General features: G+C 41.1%; 1 protein-coding gene across 4 annotated transcripts in view; it reads left to right on the forward strand.

Annotated features, from left to right (window-relative positions):
• GLRA2 (glycine receptor, alpha 2) overlaps positions 1-16,731 on the forward strand; it is a 280,136-nt gene that overhangs the window by 218,573 nt on the left and 44,832 nt on the right. For all 4 annotated transcript variants that reach the window (XM_006892381.1, XM_006892382.1, XM_006892383.1 and 1 more), the window contains one exon: positions 7,799-7,948. In XM_006892381.1, coding sequence (XP_006892443.1) covers positions 7,799-7,948 — 150 coding nt within the window. The remainder of the gene's footprint in view (positions 1-7,798; positions 7,949-16,731) is intronic.

A 16,731-nucleotide genomic window follows, 5' to 3' on the forward strand; every position in this document is an offset into this window, starting at 1 on the left:
AATTCTCTTCAACTTCAGCTTGAACTTGCATGTGAGTAGTTGGTGGTCTGTTTAACAATCAGTACCTGGCCTAGTTTTCACAGCTGATATTGAGCTTCTCCAGCAGTTTCTTCCATACACGTATGTAATCAATCTGATTCCTATGCATACCACCACGTGAAATCCACACGTATAGCTTGTATTTGTGTTTCTTATAAATGGTATTTGCAATGAATAGATCATTGAATGTACAAAATTCTATCATTGTATCTCCAGCTTCATTTCTGTCACCAAGTCCGTGTTTTCCAACTACTCATACTTCTTCCCTACTCCCAACTTTTTCACTACACTCACCCATTTTTATTACTACATGTTGATTCATGTTCAATTTATTTCTGACTGCAAAATTGGTAGAAATCTTCTATTTCCTCCTCTTTGGCTCTAGTTGTTGTTGTATATATTGGAATGATAGTGGCAACCACGTCAGTTTGGAGACTAAGATATGCCTGATCCAGGCCATAATCTTCACAATTGCTTCCTATGCATCAGAGAGATGGACAACAATTAGGAATGATAGAAGGAGAAGAACAAACAGGTTTGTCCTAGAGAGGAGAAAAGGATTCTGAGACTTTGTCTGACATAGTTTAGGCATGTTGCAAGGAGGGACCATTCCTTGGAGAGGAACATCATGCTTGGAAAGGGAGAGAGACGAAAAAAGAGAGGAAGACCATCGATGAGATGGATTGATTCAGTGACTGAGGTAATGAGGATGGGTGTGTCAGAGACAGTAAAGCTGGCACAGGACAGAGCAAGTTTCAGGGCCACTGTACATAGGACAGCTATGAACCACAAGCTGCTCAATGGCACAAAACAACAACATCATAACGTTGCTTACTGGGTCAATGGTGAGGATTGTGCTTTTGTTTTCTTGATGTTGAGATGTAATCCATAGAGAAGGCTGTAGTCTTTAATCTTCTGCAGCAAGCATTTCAAGTCCTTCACACTTAATCCAAGTGAGGTTGTGTCATCTGCATACCAATTTTTGGTGAGTCTTCCTCCTATCTTGATGCCACATTGGTGTCAAAACGGAAAAACACAATGTGTGAGAACTTTGCCAAACTGCCAAGGGACTTTCCCACATACGCCTAGGAGCAAGAGGAATCCTACAGAAGTGGATGAGTTTACTGAGTCGTTGCTGTGTACTATCAAGTCAGAACTGACCTGTAGCTGACCTTTCACTGGATTTTCAGAGGCAGTAAACTGCATGGAAAAAGACTGCTGGAGGATTTGAATCACATGCCTTTGAGTTGGCAGCACAGGTACATAATAAACGGAAGAAGATTCAGCAAAAGATTCAGAATGTTATTAGACAACTCGGAAGAGAACCAGTCCTACACAGAGTTAAAAATGATGAGGGGGTGGGAAATTCCTATAAGGAGGAAAAATGTCTGCTTTTGCTCAGATTCTTGTTTTGAGGATAGCAAAGATAATCCAAAAAAGATTTCTACATCTGTACTTCACAAAATGTTCAGTGGCTTACTTCAATGAGTAGTTTGAAATCTCAAATAGGCCTGGATTTTGAAGTGTACTATGCACTGGTGGGTCTGCCCACCACACACCCAGGTCCCCAGTATACTCTGGTCACACTTGTTTGTTCACGATTCCCAGAGTCCTTTTTGTGCTCTCCCATCGTCACACCATTACTGATTTTCTTGAAACTCAAAGTTATTAAACATCACTCCACCCAGGAATGAAGCTTTTTCTGGTCTTCCCTGTCAATGTCAGCTTTGCCCTGTCTCATATTCCACTAGCCTCTAAGTCATTCATTTTGTATCACTTATAATGTGACTTCCCCTCTGATAGGTCATGTGTGTCTTGAGCACCAAACCAGTGTCACTGAAATGTACAATCCCAGAACTGTGGGCAAAACCACAGTCTATGTCAGGGGCCAGCAAACAGTTCCTGTCATATGATCTCTGTGGCAGCTCCTAGACTGTCACTTTAGTGTAAAAGCAGCCATGTACAATATATAAATGAATGACCCTGTCTCGGTTCCAAAAAAACTTTCTTGGCAAAGTGATGTGGTAAGTAAGATTTGAGTCTCTAGGTATAATGCTAGTTTCACGATGCTCCTGGTCCATGACACTGACTGTAGTTCACTGAGGATGAAGTTGCCTGCTGTATAATCTGGGACGTGCTGGCCAGGAAGCATCAATGTGTATGTTGGTCATTCTCCTGTCTCTCCTGCCACCACTACAGTAGAGTTCCTTCTATATAGCAGACCTTCAATGACTGCTTCAATGACTGGATTAAATCTGGAAAAATACTAACTCGGTGAGTTGTGTTTGGCAGCATTGTGAGAGCTTAATTGCCTTTGAAAACTATTGTGCAAGTTTGTACTAAAGTGGTTCAGGAAGGGATCATGTAAACCCAAGAATCATAAAAAGAAAGTGACAGAGGAAGATGTGAGCTAGAAACATCTGAGGATTAGCAGCCATAGAGGAAAAACCTGACACCAGAGCTTCTGTAAAAGTAACAAAAAGGCATTTTAATGCTAAGAGACCAGCAATGAGGGACATCACATCATATGTAATAGATGGATCATAACAAACATCCTCTAAACCCATGTGAATAATGCATTTAATGCTGGCACTTCAATACGGGAAAGATGTTCATCATTTGGAGGAAACTCAAAGTCCAACTAGAATGATTAAGAGACTGAAACAATTCATTTATGAGTAGCTATAAAAGAAGCCAAATTCGTGCTCAGCCTGCTGATGGTCACAAAGTGATGGTGAAAGTTCTGCAAATTACTAAATGCTGTAAACAACAGGAAGGAAGGGGAATGGCGAGTCAGCTGTATAGGACTAAGCTCTTGGGATGGACACATCTCAAGCATTCACAAATTTCTCTCATTATTGGATCTTAAAACATTTATAATCCATCTGAATTTGTAATTCAGAATGCTGTGACTATTGCAGAAAAACATAAGAGCTCCAGATGAGCAAATACATATTATAGGTTACATAGAAATATTTCAATAATGCTAGGCATGTGGAGAGAATAAAAACATGTTGGATTGATAGCCCACTATTATTGTTGTTATGTGCAGTCGATTAAGAGCCAACCCATAGCTGACCCTCCAAAGGATTTTCAAAGGCAGTAAATCACACGGGAGGAGACTGCCCATCCTTCTCCCATGGAGAAGCTGGTGGATTTGAACCAGGTGTTTTTGGGATTGCAATGCAGCTTCTAATTAGTCCACTAACAGAAGCAGCAAATACATTTGACTGTGCATAATAAAGGAGAATAACCAAATATTTCTTTCCTTTGCTCCTCTTTAACTTCTCTTATTCATTATCTATCTTTTGCCCATCCGTCCGTCCGTCCGTCCGTCCGTCCGTCCATCCATCCATCCATCCATCCATCCATCCATCCCTCCATCCCTCCATCCAACTATTCACCCTGCATATCTAATACTTACTATTTGCTGGGTCCTGTGCGTCAGTCTTACAGGAAGTAATATTACATGGAGGGAGCTCTGGTGGCCTAGTGGTAAGAAAATGTGCTGCTTATATGCTGTGGCTGCTGTAATGACATCATTTTTCTCTGTCCTTCAGTTTTCTTTTGCCATTGTAGCTTACAAATTAAATGTGGAAAAGATTTAGAAAAAGAAAAGAAACTGAGCTGGAATCCCAAAGGTACTCAGTTTGAATCCACCAGCTGCTTGGTGGGAGAAGGATGGGCAATATCCTCCCATGCAATTAACTGCTTTTGACAATCCATCAGATGGTCAGCTATGGGTCAGTTCTGACTTGACAGTACACAACATTACATGGGGCTTACCCTCAAGAGAAAAACTTACAGTGTAGTGGTAGGACTGGTGAAGTTGGTGGACCAAGAAAAACATGGAATTATTGTGGCATAGCCTAGAGGCAGCTATGGGGCTGACTACAGATGGTGCCACTCTGGTGCGTCTAATTCATCAGCAGCTCCAAGGGAGAAAGATAGGGATCGCTTCTCAGGTGATTTGTAGCCTCTGAACACTTGTCAGTTTTAATTTGACAACAAAGAGTCAGTTAGTGGTAGGGCTGTAAAAGCTGGTGGACAAAGAAAGAAATGAATGAATTTGATGCCAAGAGAAAAGAGAGCAAACAGAAGTAGACCCTAACCCAGATGGGAAGATTAGGGAGGCTTCTCAGGAGAGTTGGTACCTGAGTCAAGTCTTGAGGGATTCCAAAGAGACTGCTAATGGAAAGAAGAAAGATAAGTATCTCAGGGTGGAACCAATGTGGACTGGCAAACAGCTCAGAGTCACTGAGACAAAGCATGTAAGGCAGGCAGTGACCTTAAACTGGAACACATTTGTATTGTGGGAAGTTTTCATTTTCCCTAATTTTTCTGTCTCTTCTAAAATTTCCCTATCAACAAAATCAGACTCTGATGTTGTTACAAGCCATGAAGCACGACTCACAGTGATCCTATGAACAAAAGATCTGAACCCGTTTCTATCCTGTGCCATCCTCACACTTCCTGACACACAGAAGCCCACTGCAGCAGTCATGATATCAATCAACCTTGTTAAGGGTCTTCCTCTCCTTTGCCGACCCTTCCCTTCCTCCCCAATATCATGTCCCTCTCCAAGGAATAGCACCTCCCCCCAACATGTTCTAAGTATGTGAGGCAAAGCCTCATCATTCTTTCTTCCAAATAGCACTCCAGCTGCATCCTCTCCAAGACGTATCTGTTCATTCTCTTGGCTATCCATGGGATATTCAGTGCTATTCTCCAACACGACAGCTCAAAGGCATCAGTTCTTTTTCTGTTATCCTTATTCATTGCCCAGCTCTTGGATGTATACCTAGTAATCAGAAAGACTATGATCTGGGTCAGATGCATCTTAACTTAGTCTTCAAATTTACATCACTACTCTTCAGTAATTTGGAAAGGTCCCTAACTGAAGATTTTCCCAGTGTAATGCATCTCCTCATTTCCTGACTGCTGTTACCAAGGGTGTTAATAGTTAAAAGCAAGATGAAGCTGTTAACAGTTTCAATCTCCTCTCCATCCATCATGACTAATCCCTGATTAAGATAGACTAAGAAGCAGGATTGGCTATTTACTTCCTAAATAACAGGCCTCTGAAAACTCTATAAACACTAAACACTCTGATAGAGGCAAATAATCACAAGCATTGATTTAATACCTAATATGGACTAGAAGCTATTCTAAGAACTTTACAAGCATTCAGCAAATTATCCACATTCTAACTATGAAGTAGGTATTAAGACTGTCCCTATTATACAGATAAGGAATTGAGGCAGAGGAAGGCTTACCAACTTGGCAATCAGATGCCTCTCTTCAAACTCTGTTCTTGCTCCACTGTGCTCTGGCTTTTCTTTATCAAGAGTCGATTTTCATTTCACTTACTCCTTTAATGAAAAGGCCTGAGTGGTGCAACTGTTAATGGATTCGGCTGCAAACTGAAAGGCTAGTGGTTCTGTTCTACAAAGAAGCACCTCAGAAGAAAAGTCTGGCAAAGAAATCAGCCACCGAAAACCCTATGGAAGGAACACAGGTATCTGATTCACATGGAGTCGCCATGCGTTAGAATCAAATCAAGGGAAAGCAACAAACAGCTCCTGAAATCCTCATCCAGAAGTCAGTCTCCAAGTAATCAGAGATAGCAGCAAACCTTACAGTAGTTCAAAAACCTGAAAAGAACCTAAATGAGCTAATGGCATGAAAAAATACTAACTAGAAAGCTCAAGGGGAAATGCAAGCTTATAAACCGTACCATCCTGGTGGTGTATTGAGAGAGGAAATTCACTAGTTTTGGCACTGCCACTGACTAGCTTTGTGATCTCAGACAAATTACTAATCCCTTTGGGCCTCAGTACCCTTATCAGAAAAGAGGATCATGCAGTTGCTTTAAGGATTCAAACAATGGATGTACGGGAAAGGCTTCAAATACTGAAATGGTAAGCACTCCAAGGTGTCAGCTACCATTAATAAGGATTAACTGCCTTCTAATTCTTAATAAACAAACAACATATATTTTTAGATTCAGAGAAATTGGTGTGTAATGGATCAGGTTGCTAATCCTAAATATTAGCAGTTCAAATCACAGCAGCTCCCTGGTGCATGTGTGGCAACAGCAAGCAGCTCCTCGGCATTTGCAGGCATCAGCAGGCAGCTCCCAGTAACGCGCCACTGCTGGAAGCCGCTGCCACTGCAGTTGTGTGCTCTCTGCACCTGAGAACCTGGCCCGTCACCACCTGTCCCTCTGGTCTCCTGGGAAACCGGGGCACCCCTCCGCCCTCTCACCCACCTCCAGACCCTGGCTCTTCCCACGTGAAAGTTTTTTAAAACTGTATTTTAACATTAGATAAGTTCAATAGGTTGATGAGAATGGGAATTTGGGTTTGAAGGCCTTAGAGCCATACATAGTGTGTTTCTCACACAAATTTTGTAATTATCTTAATTATACTAGTTTTTAAATGTTTAAACAAAACCTACCACAACATCAAACTCACTGCTGTTGACACAGAACTGACTCTGACTCACAGCTGCCCTTCCAGTGGGTTTCTGAGGATGGCAAATTTCATAGGAGGAGCCTGTCTAACTTTCTCCCACAGAGTCACTGGTGGGTTCCTAGTAAGGAGGCATTGCCTTTATGTTAGCAGCTTAGCTCTCTATAGACTGTGCCACCAGAGTGTCCTTTTTAAATGGGGGCTGGGTGATAGAAATGAGCATGATGTCCTCTTCCAAGGAATTGTTTGTAGTTGTGTACTGTCGAGTCAGAACTGACCCATAGCTGACTCTACAGTGGTTTTCAGAGATTGTCTATCTTCTCTTGCAGTGCAGCTGGTGGATTCAAACTGCTTGCCTTTGCACTGGCAGTACAATTTCTTAACCACTAAGCCACCATAGCTCTTCTTCATAGGATAGCTTCTCCTAACAATAAGCCCAAAGTATGTGAGATAAAGTGTCACCATCCTTGCCTCTAATAACCACTCTGATTGCACTTTCTTGAAGACCTATCTCTTTGTTATTTTGTCAGTCCACATGATATTTTCTATTATATTCCAATACCAAAACTCATAGGTATCAATTCTTCTTCTGTCATCCTTATTCATAGTCCAGCTTTCAGATGCACAGCAGATACTTGGAAAGGTAGAGGGTCAAAAGAGAGAAAGACCTCAATGAGATAGACAGACACTGTGGCAATGGGCTCCAGTGTGTCAGAGAGGATGAGGATGGCACAAGATAGGTTCAGGTTCAGACCTTTTGTTCCTAAGGTCACTAAGTTGTACTGGACTCCACAGCCCTTAACAACCACAACTACCATCTTATTTTACCTCAAAATTTTTCTTTTCTTTAATCTTTCCTTTTAGTGAAGGCATTTTTTTAATTGCATTTTTAGTGTAAGTGTACAGAGCATATTAATTCAACCATTCAACCATTTATACCCTTTTAATTTAATGACATTGACTGCATTCCCTGCAACACAATAGCATTTCTCCTCCTTTTCCCTTCCCTGGGGCTCCCCACTTACATTTCTCAGTGAAGGAAGTTCTTGCAACCATTGGTGTCAGGGAAGAGGCTACTTGAGCAGGTGGATTATCTTGAGAGAGACAGAACACGGGGCTGAGCCAAGGAGCAGGGAAACTTCCATTCTGTGACCCAGAAGCTTGAACATGGCACTGACGCTTTGTTTAAGTCCTTGATTAAAGGGAATGGGGTCATTCTGTTACTCAGCTCACTAGGAAGCTGGCTTCCTCTGCAAGATTCCATGGCTCTCACTCTCTCTTTTCAGGTCTCCTACGTGAAAGCAATTGACATTTGGATGGCGGTGTGCCTTCTCTTCGTCTTTGCTGCCTTGCTGGAGTATGCAGCTGTAAACTTTGTCTCCAGGCAGCATAAAGAGTTCCTGAGGCTGCGGAGAAGACAGAAGAGGCAGAATAAGGTACAGTGACCCTCCCTGCAGACAAAGTCAGGGGACGCCTGAGGCAGTTAACCAAGAAGGTTAAGGTTTTCTGCTTGTTTGGTTTTTAATTCTGACGTGTCTTGCTCTACCACTCCAGTTAACCCTTTAAGATTCAGGTGGTGTCATCGGATCCAGTGAATTAAAATACTAGGTATACAGCTAATGTTAAAGATCAGGTAAATAAGATATCATCTTTTAGCATGACTATGTCCCAATAAAAAGGAGGTCTGGGGCACAGTGGTGGAAGTTTGGCTGCCAAGAAAAAGGCTAGTAGTTTGGAACAATAGCCCTGCAACAGAAAATACTAGTGATCAGCTTCCATTGACAGTCTCACTTTCACTGCTGTGCAATCTTAACCCACTCATAGCTCATCCTCCACTTGTTTCCAAGGCTGTAGATTAGTCAGATAAAACTGCACATATTTCTCCTACACAGCTGCTGGTGAATTATAGCCTCCAGGGTGCAGTGTTTAAGTTAGTAGCTCAACTTCCGATGGACAGATTGCTGTTACACTATTATGTGCGATCAAATCAAACCTGACACATCACTGACCCTCCAGCAGGTTTTCAGAGGCTGTAAATCACATGGGAGGTGATTGCTCATCTTTCTCCTGCAGAGCAGGTGCTGGATTCAAACCAGAAACTCCATGGGGCAGTTCAGCTCTATCATCTAGAGTCACTACAAGTCAGAATCAACTTGATGGCATACAGCATGTCCTATGCAGTATTTACACCTTATATTAAAAATAATATACTAATTAAAAGCATTTGTTGTTTATTTGAAATTCACCTTTAACTAGGTCTGCAGTATTCTTCATCTAGCAACCCTAACTGGGGAGATATCTACACACACACACACACACACACACACACACTATACAACTTTAAACCCCCGATTGTTTTGAATATTGACAATTTGTGTATTTATGAGCATGTAATTGTGTCTGTATACACATATCTGACCTGACTGACTTTTTGCACCAACTGCTCAGGGTTTGTGTAAATAATATCCTTGCTCATGTAGAATGCAGCTTGATAAATTCAACAGGTTTGCCCTCAGGGTTTCTACTTGAACTTTAATGCCAAAGCCTAAACTGTACTATCTAGAGGCTTGAGGTTTGAAACATCTCTCGAGTGCACTTCTTCTTAGACTGACCTGCACATCAGAATCTCATGGAGCCTTTCCAAAACCCTAAACACAGGCTACACCCCAGACCCATGAAATTAGTCTCAGAATACAATAGAAACAACAGTGTTTTAGAAGCTTCCCAGGTGATTTTGGTGTGCAGATAATTCTGGAGACTACCGCTCTGTTCCACTCCCAGTCTTGTAGAGGATGCTAGAAGGTTTGAACCTGCTTTTCATTTCAGACTTGGGGAGATAATCATACAATTGCTCACAGACAGTGCTGAGGCCTACAACAATATGGCTAGAGAACTGTTCCATTTTCACTGGCAACAAATGAGAGATAGTTTTCAAAATCTACTCCTACTCAAAAAGAAAATGAAACTTGCTGGAAAATATGTTGTGTTGTTTTTGTTGTTGTTAGGTGATACTGACTCAAATACAATCAAATACAACTCATAGTGACACCAGGAACAGTAGACCTGAACACTGTCCTGTCCTGTGACATCCTTATCATCTAAAATACACCTGAGCCCAATTGCTACATTGTGTCAATTCATATGGTTGAGTTTTCTTCTCTTTTGCTGATCCTGCACCTTTCAAAAAAGTAGCATGTCCTAACAACATGCCCAAAGTCTGTAGCAATATGCTAAACCATAGTAATAATAATAAAATGAAATGTCTTCTTGTTGAAACCATTCCAGTTCATGTTCCATGGGGCTGTTGTCTTTATGGAAATAAGTCACCAGACTCTTTTTCAGGGACATCACTGGGTTTGAGGTGCCAACCTTTCAATTAGTAGTAGAGAGCACACTGTTTGCTCCACCTAGGACTCCACATGTTCAGAGGAATGCTTCCTTATCAATCTTACTGCTTCTAAATAAGCAGATGGATGTTAAGTGCTTGGTGTTACTTTGCTGACATGGAGGGGCCTGCATATATGAGCTGAGTGGGTCCTTTCTCAGTACATGTACCAGGAAATACCTTGCACATAAACTCTGTATTCGGAGAGGAAAATATGCCATCCTGCTCCCCACCTTGTGCCTTTCTCTCGACTAACTCGCTGGAATATTGGGTCCTGTCATGAGTCAAAGACTGAAAAGACACCAATGATCTCTTGAGTGCAGATGTCCTCTGATACCGATCCTTTCTCAATTTTCTTTTCCTTACTGGTGTGAACTGGATCTTCAACCTGCACAGTTCAGGGGACAGTGGCACAAGTTCAAGGTCACCAGGAACTAGAATTAGATTGCAAGAGTACTCTGGCACATACATAGTTGTTATTGTTGTTGTTGATTGCCGTCGAGTCGAGGTCGACTCATAGCGATACTATGAACAAAAGATCGAATGCCTTTCCACAGCTATCTCTGTTTCTCCAAGTTCATATAGTTTCCAGAGGCATGTGGTTTAGGAAGTAGATGCCACTCCTGCTTCCCAACCTGTTTTACAACTGGGAGCTCCACCAAACACTGTCCACAACGGGAAACCATTCTGGTATTTGCTATCCCCATAGCACAAGTTTCAGTAAGCAAACCCAGGTTACCTCATATAACACACTGACAAAGAGTGATGTACAAAGTGGAAGAATGTTCCTCTAAGGTATAACATAACTAGTTATGTTGATAGATGAAACCACCATTGAGATATAAGTCGTCTCATTTAGCAGTGGTTAAGTGTTGTCGAGTCAAATACGACTCAGTATAAGCTTTTAGTAAGCAAAAGACCAGAACTTTTTTCTATTATTAACATCTTTTCTGTACACTTATAAGAGAGTTTGTAGAGTTTCCAGAGGCACCTAGTTTAGGAAGTGGATGCCATTCCTGCTTCCTAACATGAATCAATCAGAAGCTCATCCAACCACTGTACATAATGGATAACCATTATGGTATATGACATGACTATGGGATAGTGTTCAGCACCACAGCAACTTCAAGTTGTTCAGTACAGCAAACAGACAAATGATTGCAGTGTCTTTTAAAGAATATTCTATTAAAATTAATAAATTTGGCCTGAGGGCCCTATAGGATTTTAAATCCACACCCTCGAGGAGGGATCTACCCTTACCTTAGTCTCAGGTTCAAGGGCCACCCGCTTTTGAGGGGGGACAAGGAACAATAACACACAACAAAAAGAATCCCAGAAAATTCCCTTGCCTAACCGCCATCCAGATGAAGCCACCATTGAGACGATGGCCAGTCAACCAGCTGACGTCTAGAGTGGAGGGAGACATACACAGTACAGAGGGAAAACAACTCAGAGCATCTACCTGTTAGCCTGTGGGAGTTTGACATCATAGCCACCCATCTCAGGTGTCCCATTTTTGTCCAGTTTTGTTCCCCTAATTCTCCCTGATCAAACTAAGACTCACCTCAAACTCTTGTAAACAATCCACATTCTCAACCTAACTCAGTAGGTTTGGGGATGGAACTCAAGAATCTGTGCTTTAAACAAGCACTCCAGGTAATTCTTAAAATGAAATAGATTTAAGACATCCAATTATGGACCACTGAGACAGCAAATGAATTACTCCCCCATTCTGAATCATAAGGACTTTCCTGGAATGCTGTGTGCATGATTCTTAAACTGGCCCTGGGCTCTGTGGGAATGAAGTCTGCCATTGAGTAACAATGTCTGACATAACAGAGAAACAGGCATTCTCAGCAGATATCCTCAAATTGATTCTAACTCCAGAGAATTCTGTCCTATAGGGGAGTACTTCCCTACAGGGATTCCAAGGCTACCTTTCTCCCTAAAAGAGGCTGGTGTATTCAAACAATCAACTTTTCAGTTATCAGATGAGCACTTAACGATTGTGCTACCAGGGCTCCTTAGCAAGCACAACCACTGCTTGCCAGTCCTTTTTGATTCATAGCAACTCTATATCAGTATCTAAAAATGAAAATCTTTACAGGAGGGGATTGCTCATCTTTCTTGCATGGAGCAGCTGGTGGATTCAAACTGCCAACCTTTCGTTTAGCACTCTGATATGTTACACAAATTACAGAACAGACACTGATGACAATGCCAGCCTAGAAATGACTCATAGCTGACACTCCATTAGGTTTCCAAGACTGAAAATCACACTATAGAAGATTGCCCATCTTTCTCCTGTGGAGTCTCTGTTGGATATGAACCACCAGAATGGTAGAGCCTTCCAGTTAGCAGTACAACTCCCTACAGACTGTCAAAGACTAGTAATTTTAAAAAAGTATAACAAGTGAATGGGAGTAGGCTATGGAATGATAAAAGGAAAAAAAATCTAAAAGAAGAGAGAAAAAAATAGGAGCACAGAATGGGGATAAAGAGAAAGAATCTAAAAAAATCATTAGATCAAATGCTAATATATCAGAAAATACAATAAAAGTAAATAGAAAAATGCTCCAGTTAAAAATGCAGCTTCAAAAGGAAGATAAAGTAATTTTTATATATGCAACTAATAATAGTGTTAGAATGCACAAAGATTAAATTGACAAATATACAAAAGAAACAGACAAATCCGTAGTCACAGTAAAAACTTTTAACATATTTCTCCTAGTAACTGATAGAACGAACAAAAAAATCATCTAGAAACATGCAACAGCACAATTAACAAACTCATCAAACCCACATGTACAGAAAACACTCACTTTACAAATGCAGAAGGACTCTTTTTATAAATATGCCACGAGCTAAGCCCTAAAGTAACAACAAACCTCAAAGGACTGTGCTTACTCTGAGTCAGTTTTCTGAGCCAATGGAATTGGGCGAAAAATCAACCACAAAAAGAATGAGAAAATCTCCCTATGTTTGGAAACTGAACATCAGACTTCTGAAAATAGTTCAGTAGTCAAAGATTCACAATGAAAGATAGTACATATTGACGACTAAAAGATAATTACACATATCAGAATTTATGGAATATAGAGATAAGTGTGCACTTCAAATACGTATCTGAGAAAGAAAGGGTGGAAATCAATGACTGAAGCATCTCTTTCATTAACATGAAGCAAAGAATGACTAATTGAACCCAAAGGGACAAAAATAAGAAGTCAAGGTAGGGAAAAAGGAGAAAAACATAATGAAATAAAAGACTGCTCCATGGAGTTTACAAATGATCTTGTCAGAAAGACTGTTAATATCAGCATTTGGAAAGAAGCCTGATTGTAGTAATTTAAGGATTATATGGGAGATGAAGAGACAGCAAGAAAGTTGTGTTGTTGTTGTTATGTGCCGTGGAGTCGCTTGCGACTCATAGCGACCCTATGTACAACAGCCCTGCTCTATCCTGTGCCGATCTCACTGCCTCTGACACACCCATCCTGATTAGCCCAGTCACTGAATCAATCCACCTCATAGAGGGTCTTCCCCTTCTGCGCCGTCCCTCCACCTTCCCAAGCATGATGTCCATTTCCAATGACCTCTCCCTCCTTACAACATGTCCAAAGTATGTCAAATGAAGCCTCAGAATCCTTGCCTCCAAGGAGCAGCCTGGTTTAACCCTCTCCAGGATGAATCTGTTTGTTCTCTTGGCAGTCCAGGGTACATTCAATACTCTTATCCAGCACCACAGCTCAAAGGCATCAATTCTCCTTCTATCCTCCTTAGTCATTGTCCAACTCTCTGATGCATAACAAGTGATTGCAAAGACCATAGCTTGTATCAGATGCACCTTAGTCTCCAGAGTGACACCATTGCTCTTCAGTACCCTGGAGAGGTCCCTAACAGCAGACATTCCCATCGCAATACTTTTTTTATTTCCTGGCTACTGGTGCCAAGAGTGTTGACTGTGGAGCCAAGCAAAGTAAAGTTGTTAACAATCGCAATCTCTTCACCATCCATCCTGATACTGGCAATTGGTCCAGTGGTGAGAATCTTTGTCTTCTTGACACTGAGCTTCAATCCATACTGAAGGCTGCAGTCCTTGACTCTCTGAAGCAAGCATTTCAGGTCCTCCTCAGTTTCAGCAAGCAGGGTTGTGTCATCTGCATAACACAGATTGCTGATAGATCTTCCACCAATCCTGATGCCACACTTCTCATCTCGGGTAATCTGCTCTGCATACAGGGTGAAAAGGTATGGAGATAGGACACATCCCTGGCGTACGCCTTTCCTAATTTTGAACCATGCAGTGTTTCCTTGCTCTGTTCTGTCGACTGCCTCCTGGTCCAAGAATAGGTTTCGCATTAGAACAATCAAGTGTTCTGAGATTCCCATTCTTCTCAGAGTCAGCCACAGTTTATGATCCACACAGTCAAACGCCTTTGCATAATCAATGAAACACAAATAGACATTCTTCTGGTATTCCCTATTTTCAGCTAAGATCCATCTAACATCAGCTACAATATCGCTAGTACCACGACTCCTTCCTAAACCCAGCCTGGACTTCTGGCAGTTCTCTGCTGATGTGCTGTTCCAGTCGTTTTTGGATAATCTTCAGTAGAATCTTGCTTGCGTGTGAAATCAATGATATCGTTCCATAGTTTCCACACTTTGTTGGGTCACCCTTCTTCGGAATGGGAACAAATATAGATCTCTTCCAGTCAGTTGGCCAAGTGGTGGTTCTCCAGATTTCTTGGAACAACTTGGTGAGCACATTCAGGGCAGCATCTGTTAGCTGAAATATGTCAACTGGTATACCATCTGTTCCTGGGGCCTTATTTTTTGCTATTTCCTTCAAAGCAGCTTGAACTTCTTCCTTCATCACCATAGGCTCTGGCTTGTATACGATTTCATTAAATTCTTCTGTGTCTGCCAGTTCCTTTTGATACAGTGACACAGTATATTCTTTCTATCTTGTTTTAATACTTCCTGGATCATTTAATATTCTGCCAAAAGCATCCTTGATTATAGCAACTCGAGGTTTAAATTTGTTCTTCAGTTCCTTGAGCTTAAGAAATACTGAGCAAGTTTGGCCCTTTTGATTTTCCAACTCCAGCTCCTTGCACATTTCGTTGTAGTATTTTACTTTGTCATCCCGAGCTGCCCTTTGGAATCTTCTGTTCAGCTCTTTAGTATCTTGAATTCTTCCTTGTGCTTTGGCTTCTCTGCGCTCCAGTGCAATATTCAGAGTTTCTTCTGACATCCATTTTGCTCTTTTCTTCCTCTTCTGTCTTTGTAATGACCGTCTGCACTTTTCCTGGATGATACATTTGACATCCTCCCACAACTCATCAGGTCTTCGCTCATTAGTGTTCAAGGCCTCAAACCTGTTCCTGCGACGGTTCTGAAATTCAGGTGGGATGAACTAAAAGTCATATTTTGGTTCCCGTGGAAGGTTTCAAAAGAAGATAAATAGAGCAAGCCAAAATTCTGTACAATCTTGCTTCCTGGCATCATGAACCCATCCAATCACTATGAATTCATTTATCCATTCAACAAACATCTACTTAGTAGATCAGTGAATTCTGGGAAAACAATGGTGAAAGAGATGGATAAAAAGTAGCAAGAATCAAAGTAGAAATAATAGATAATTTCAGGTTCATATGCCATAATGGTTACCCATGGTGGACAGTGTTCAGTGGGGCTCCCAGATTAAGACAGATTTGGAAGCAGGAGTGGTATTCACTTCCTAAACAACATGCCTTTAGAAACTCTATGAATGTAGATAAACAACAATAGTTATAGAAAGGCTTCAGGACTTTTTTTCATAGGGTCGCTATAAGTCATGCTCGACTTAACGACAATCAACAACAACAAAAACAACATAGGACTTTGCATGTCATAACAAAAGACTGTAGGTTATTCTGATTAGAATCCACTGGATGGTTTCAAGATAACAAATGTTACTTAGGCGACTGTGTGAAGGATAATTCATGGTCTTAGGAGTTGGTTTAGAATATCAGTAAACAGGCTACTGTAGAAATATAGGTGAGAAATGTTGCTGGCTTCATCTGTGGTATTGATCATGGAGGAGGAAAAGGGACAGATTTATAATTCATTCATTCATCCCACAAGTATTCATTTGTTTTTCTATTTGTCTAAGGGTAAAGAGTTGTGCTAACAACCCAAAGGTACATGGTCCGGATCCACTAGCTTCTGTCTGGGAGAAAGATGGGCAATCTCCTTCCACATGATTTACTGCCTCTGAAAAATTACTGGAGGGTCAGCTATGAGTCAGTTCTGACTTGATTTCATGCAACAACAGTTTATAGCAAAGGAAGTTTTGGTGGCTTAGTGGTAAACACTTGTGCTGCCAACCCAAAGGCTCATGGTTCAGATCCACCAGCTGCTTCACGGCAGAAAGATAGGCAATCTCTCATGTGTGATTTACATCTCTCCAAAACCACTGGAGGGTCAGCTATAAGTCAGTTCCGACATGATTATATATATCATTGTATATCAGTTAAATTTTAGTGTTTAAGCTTTGGAGGTAAAGTGAAGAAAGGAGAAGAATTAAATATTATTTGCAGATTTCTAGTTTAAGCAAATAAGTGGGTGCTACTGATATGAAGACTTCTGTCACAGAGCTGATTTGGGGTGAACTCCAAAGGCTATACTTTAATGCTATTAATTTCAGGTTCTATGAGACATCTTAATGGAGTGGGCAAGAATGTATATTTTTTTAAATTTAGTTTATTTTTCATTTCAATGAACATCTACAGAGATTTTGGAATTCCATTCATTCATTGTTGCACCCTTCTCCCCGCACAAACCCCTCCC

This window comes from Elephantulus edwardii, unplaced genomic scaffold (assembly GCF_000299155.1).
Source record: "Elephantulus edwardii isolate Elephantulus edwardi_28Jun2011 unplaced genomic scaffold, EleEdw1.0 scaffold00115, whole genome shotgun sequence".
NCBI lineage: Eukaryota > Metazoa > Chordata > Mammalia > Macroscelidea > Macroscelididae > Elephantulus > Elephantulus edwardii.